General features: G+C 36.6%; 1 protein-coding gene across 11 annotated transcripts in view; it reads right to left on the reverse strand.

The window, feature by feature from the left end:
* FAM49A (family with sequence similarity 49 member A) overlaps positions 1-6792 on the reverse strand; it is a 54292-nt gene that overhangs the window by 12694 nt on the left and 34806 nt on the right. For 6 of the 11 annotated variants that reach the window (XM_027907778.1, XM_027907780.1, XM_027907781.1 and 3 more), the window contains one exon: positions 5314-5393. The exons of 1 other annotated variant lie outside the window; for it this stretch is intronic. In XM_027907778.1, coding sequence (XP_027763579.1) covers positions 5314-5386 — 73 coding nt within the window. In that variant the 5' untranslated portion in view covers positions 5387-5393. Of the gene's footprint in view, positions 1-5313; positions 5394-5579; positions 5660-6792 lie in introns of those variants that run through there. 4 more of the 11 variants (XM_027907782.1, XM_027907783.1, XM_027907785.1 and 1 more) reach the window with 2 other exon arrangements.

The raw sequence follows: 6792 nt of genomic DNA on the forward strand, positions 1-6792 counted from the left end.
TCCTCTAGCAGTGCAAGATATCCACCTTGTCCTGTATTAGAAACTGCTAGGGAGGTAAGACAGTAGTACTCATAGGACAAGATTAAATATAGAAAGGATATGAAGCCTTTACTGATACAAAATGAAGTATAACAGTATCTCAGTAATTAATTTTAACGAAGAGATAACAAAACAGTACTAAAAGAAGCACTTCAAACTCACACACCCTTTCTGAATCTGAAATGCAGACCAAAAGCTCAGAACTTTACTCCACCCTTGTGTGGTTAAGAAGATTCCCACTGAGGCTGGTTAGCGCTTCCATTTCAGTGGATATGGAATCATACTTGTAATAAAAATACCATACCCTTCTGGCCTCAGCAACATAGCAAAAGAAAGCAAGTTAAACAAGAGCTCTCAAAGGCTCTGCTTTCAGCTTTTCATGTCCACTGCTGAAGGTGGCCAATAATTCCATCAGCCAGCAAGTTAAGACAGCAGTACACATATTTAACTGCATAATGCTAAAGTCCTATTTCAAGTTTGTCACTATGACAATAATTTTTCCATGCCAGTTTGGCACAAAATTACATGAAAAACTCCTAGCAAAGAGCAAACTACAGTGAGAAATACACTTTAGAGTGTACCAGAAACTGCTATACTCCATATATTAAAAAACCCTAGTATTGGACAGCATCAGTACCCTACCCAGGCTGCAATGGGTTTTTGAATTTCATCCTACAGGAAGGGCCTGTGCCAAGGATGGCAGCGCCATGCTCAGCTCTGTTTTGGACATGGAATGGACACCCAGCCTCTCTCCAGGTGAGCTGTAGCTCCTGCTTAGGGCATTCTACACAGGAGTTGAGTGCAATTTCCTGCAGGCTGGCTCCAGATCATATCCCCAGCCTTGCTGTCTGTGCAGCAAGGGTATTAATTAATATCCTATTATGTGAAAAGTGGGTAGTTGTTTTGCTGCCAGACATGTTCTAGTAATAGACCCTTTTAATCATACATGAACAATAACTGAAAATTTTATGAATCTTTCTGGGGATGAGGGGTAACCTTAGAAATAAGATTCATAGGGGCTATGAGAGGTATTAAATAAGGATCAGGTAAAGACCACCCAGCTAACATTTAAGAAAAAAAGGAACCTGCTCACGTTAAGATTAGAGAGTTTGGTCTTATACAAGGTATTTGAGGAGAGGATGGGACTGAAGATGTCACTTAAGGACACCTCCTCCCAATAATCTATAAATTTTAGTCTTTTAGGTTCAAAATAAATTGTTGTTGCCTCAATCTTCAAATTATTTCCAAGAATTCATGTGGAATTATTTGTTTACTCTGCCTGAAAAAGGCGGCAGTAATTTGACAATACATTTTCTGCAAAAAAGAGCAATTGTAAGCTGCTATGCAAAGAGTTCAAATACCCAGAATTCATTTATCTGTGAGTAATTTAAATAAGGTCAACATCTAAAGAACAAAACAGTTCTTGAACTGACAAAATCCATTTCAAGAGAATTCACCCTGTGGGCTCGTGAAATCCTGAAACCCACGACTCTCAAGACCTGTCAGGCACTCTCTCTTCCTAACATTATTTTTCAAGTTGAGAGCTAAGAAGGACTTAAGGTAAAGTAACTGGTATATAATCAAATCCAATAGGTAGCAGTTTGATTAAAAATACCCACACCAAGACTCCAGTATAAAACAGCAATATGGTGCACTTTCCAGGAAGCATGAAATTCCTTTTCTTTGTGTAAACCTTTCAGTAGACCTTCAAAAGAGTAATTTGGCTAAATACATACAGTTTGCAATTCACCTCAAAGAAAAGGCTTTTCCACCTGCACAGGAGAACATTATTCCCCACCTGACCACAATTCCCATTTCTCATTTGCTTTCAAGGCTGGACTGAATGTTTCTTCCAATTGCTTCTTGGAGAGATCCAGAGTAACTGCCTAACTCTAAAATTAATACTGGGGAGCAAACAGAACTGCTTTTGCTATGCAACATTAACCAAAATTAATCTGGATTCAAGTTTTTTCAAGCACGACCATGATGTTATAAAAGCTGGTTCCCAGTTTGGATTGAAGAATAATGTAAGCAACAGGTGTCAAAAAGAATTGAAACTGATGATGTGGACAGCTGCAGGAAAAGAGATGTTTTTGTGTTTGTTTTTTTTTTTTTAACGTAAACTTTTATAGGGAAAAATTAAAATATCTATTTAAAAAAAAAACCAAATCCAAAAACCCCCAACAACAAAAAATTTAGGGTGAAATTTCGAAACTTGTTTCTTTTTCTTTCATGATTCCTTCCCATTTGCAAATATAGCACAAGGCAGAATTTGAAAAAGTAACAATACATTGAAAACAGTTAATTTTTCTAAGTGTTCCTGTTTCTATTTGCCCATTTTTCAAGACCTCAAGAATTCAATGGAAGAGATGCTTAAAGGTTAAATATGAAAAAATCAGGCTGCTGAAAAATATGTACGAGCAAAGTGAGCATGCAGCTGATGAAAAGCAACTTGCCACTAAGTACATTTTAAACAAACAAAAACCCATAATGGAATTTTTCAAAAGATGCAATACAAGATTGTTCTCCTCAAATTTTTCAGCAAACCAGAATTCTGCCCTGGGGAAGAGTAATTAACAAGAAAATAATTTCATTTTTGTTGCACAGAACGACTCATCCTTGCCTCTAAAATGTGTTAGTTAAGGATAATAAGGGAAATTAAGATAATAAAAAGCTACTACACTGATATAAGCTATCTATAATAAATAAAATCCAATCCATAAATAAATCTTCATCCATACAAGTGCTTGCCATCCTCTCCTGCATTTCTGTTCCCATTCATGTGCCACTGTTAGGGCTCCTCCAACCACACCATCATCCTCATCACTCTGACCTGACTGGACAAGTACTTAGCAGGTGGGGGAGAGAGGGAAGGTGGTAATTTGGTGGGGTCTAATTTTTAGTAAGTTAATTTTCCCACACAGCTGTCATTCATGATGGGTGCAATTGTGTGTTTGTTCATCTCAATTCTAGCACAAGGATATGAGACGTGACCAACCATCACCCACGGGATGACCCCCTTGGGAACAGCACAGATTAAATCAACTGTCAAATGAAGTTGACACCTTAATGTTATTTTCCCACTTTCTTTACATAAACACATTAAAGCCTCTGCTTTTTTGAGGCACGGAGACATATTGTATCTGTTCTTCCCCTGCATAGGAGGAAAAAGGCTGTTTCTGGTTTTTTAAGCAGCATTTGTGTGACAAATTGTATACATAGCAGGGAGAAGTATGTCACACCCCCTCCTTTCAGATACAATACATACCAAAATGAAGAACAGCAAAAAAATGCCAGGGCAGGAATATCCAAAACCTCTGTCAACATTTCAGAAGCAGTGGTGACATATTTACTTTGACACTTAAGCTCCTGCCTAATGAAAAAGCACACAAATCCTAGAAAGCAATATGCTAATGCAAATCATGAATACAGTAAACACATCAGCTCAGCATATCCCTCATCCTCCAAATGGCCAACTGCAGTGACCATTTTCATCCATGAGTTCAAACTGACAGCTCAGGCCACAGAAAGTCACACCTCCAGCAAGCACACACCACACACACCAGACTGACCTATGTCCACTGAGAGTGTCCCTCTGCACTGTAAGATGGCCAGTTAAAGGAGACCAAAGCACACAACCACAGCCATCTTCAGTCACATCCCTTTGACCCAATACAGATTTTGTGTCAGTAAAAAACTCTGAGACTGTATTTCACAGGAAAAACATTTTAAACTTCCACTCACGAGCACCAAACCCACTGAAATCTGGAGGTGACAGTTTCATTCCTCTGCATGTAGTTATGCCTGACTAGTGTGCCCTGACCACTGGACCTCCCTTGGGAGAGGGCACTTCAACCCATTCAGTCCTTGGACATGTGCCTTTAGAACAAAAACCAACGTTCACTGCCAAGGCAACAAACCCTGCTCACCACCACCTCTGCCAAGGCTTCCCACTGCCAGACCACCTCTCTCCTGCAGCTCAGGCCAGGAACACTTTCTTATCATCCAGGCCACAGTAGGACTGATTAAATCTGGAATATCAGATCAGCTGAAAGCTTTTGCAGTATCTTGGCTAAGCCACAGAGTACAAGGCCTTCAAAAGTTTGATGAAAAAATAAAATTAAGTGGTGGTTTGGATAAACGTTTAATATCCCAGGATGACAATAAAATTTTCAAGTGATAGAGAATGAGGGATACACGGCTCACAGTACCTTGTCCTAAACCCAAACTAACCAATTAACTTTTTTCCATCAATTAAAACTGATTCTTCATAATGAGGTAATTATGATCTAGATGAAAACATATGAGCACAGTTACAGTCATACACTCTAGCTGACTTTTTGAAGTAGCGCTTCAGAGTGCACACACAAACACTTAGAGCATGTCAGTTACTTTTTTCAGAAAAATAATTCAGGAATAAATAATGCAAGAACAAAACTATTTCAAGATGACAAAATATGTGTCTAAACACCTGAAATGCTCTCTTAAACCAATGCTACAAAAGAAAGCTATTTTAAAGACACTGGCTTTTCTCAAAACTTTTTTTTTTATTTTTTTTTAGAAGAGAGGTATTAAGAGACAAAACATCACACACTGTTAGTGTTTTAAATAAAAAGCATTTCATGTATGTAGTGAAGAAAGATTAAAGCCATATTAAAGGATTTGATGAGAATGTCTAGAAGTACATGCAGGGAAAATATAATCAGCAAAAGTGAAACAGCTTTGAATGAAATATAGATATGACAAGGAAATTAGAATGCAGTTCTGCAAACTCATAACCATGCAATTAAGAGAGATGCAATCAAGCGCGTACACTTTGAGCCCTTTGCTACTTTTTAGAAACTATATTCCCAGTTAAATCATCACTGAACCAAGCAAAAATAGTGACACCTCCACTGCTTATATTTTTTCAGCTTTTTATTTCAAACAGGTATTTCCGTTCAAAAAAGAATCATAATTTTTTTAACCCTGACTTGTTAAAGAAAGCCAAGGCTGAGTTAATTCATATGTACATTTAACAATGGCTCACAAATGTTTTGAATTTAACTCAAGGTAAGTTTTACTTGCATATCTACCTTTCTGTCCCTTTCTCTGCTCAGAATGAATTCAAGCAATTTTGTATGGTTCTACAAATATCAAAAAGCAGTATTCTACTGAAGTGTAATTTGATTTGTTTGCAAATCCCTTTTGAATTGCTTTATGATGCGTGAGCGCATGCACTTTATTAGGAAATAATAAGCAAAGAAGGCAAGCCAGGCAAGAAGCTTTGCTCACTTTCAAAGTCAAGGAAAAAATTTGGCCCCTGATCAAGCTCTGTGCAAGTGAGAACTTTTAAAAGATTTCCCATTTGGTTCCTGAAAAATAGAAAAGGAAGAGAAAAGGAGTCCTGAGTGAACAAGATTATAGAGACAAGGACTTGGACAGATTGGTTGTGGTGGAAAATACACACTCTAAGCAATTAGATATTAAAAGTTTTTCCTCAGTTTGCTGTTAAGTCAGGGAAAAGAATCTCTCATTGTTTTGTAATTGTTTGAACTTACTTTCAAAATCCAGGAAAAAATGTGGATAGTTTTCAATTTCCCTGGTAAGGACCTTAAGAAGATTACCCATCCCAGCAAACCTAGTAAATGCAACAAAATCGTAAACAGTTATACACATAAACACAGAATGCTACGGCTAAAGGCTTGACACAGTCTGCATCATATATTCTACATTTTGTCACATTCTGGACCACGAGAAACATTTTGATGGTCAATACTGTGGTATTTACACGTAGAGACAGAAAGAGGAAGATCTTGGATAAACACAGAAATAATTCTATTCAACAAATTGGAATTTAAACTTCCAAATAACATTCCAGATGTCATAAACAGATATTTATGAGTTTATTTACTTAGCAAGAGAAACAAACTCAGAGCTACATCTCTCTTTATAAATCCTTCAAATTGCTGGATTCTTTATTAGTGAACACCATTTCAAAGTAAAAACTGAGATCTTAATATTTGTCTTAGGTTCTTCAGCATAAATTCATGTTATTTTAAGAAAATAACCCAATTTAAGGAAAAACAAAACTGTTTCCAATCAGCAAGATTTTATAAAATATTACTGTAACAATCTATCACAAAGAACAGCTCTTTTTAACTTTTAAAAATGTATGTATGCATAAAAAAAAAAAAAAAAGAAGAAAGAGAAGGTTTAAACTCTTTTTATCTGTTATTCCTATCTTTTATCATCTTGGAAGTCTTTGCATGTCAAGTTATAAAAAACTCCCAAAAGGAAAAGTGACCAATTCTCAAAAAAAGGAAGTCTCTATGGAAGATAAGTAGGACGGAGATTTGAAGAAAAGTTTTTTTACTGGCACAGTCCTTAAGAAGATACATTATTCTAAAACTATGCAGTAGAGCTTTCTTGGTTAAACTTTTTCTCAGAAGAGAGAAAAATTAAACCATGAAAAGCACATATAAGGACAAAGAGGTTTGCCTAGAGGGATGTAGAAAAACGTAATTTTAGATTTAAAATGCAGGCTGAAAACTGATTTTTGCCTCAAAGATAAATATTCTCAGTACTCTAGGCTACGGCTCTTGGGGCTCACATCTGATGTTCATCTGTGATTCAGTTTAACTCTTTTCCTACTTAAGAAATCAGACCACAAAAAATTATTCTTAGCATGTACATGGCTGATAGTACAAGACAAACCTTTTTTCAAGTTCTCCCACAAGCATTACTGTAGGGAGAGTATCATCAATCCTAATT

This window comes from Empidonax traillii, unplaced genomic scaffold, assembly GCF_003031625.1.
Source record: "Empidonax traillii isolate 1590-97213 ecotype Southwest subspecies unplaced genomic scaffold, ASM303162v1 scaffold1544:size148901, whole genome shotgun sequence".
Taxonomy (NCBI): domain Eukaryota; kingdom Metazoa; phylum Chordata; class Aves; order Passeriformes; family Tyrannidae; genus Empidonax; species Empidonax traillii.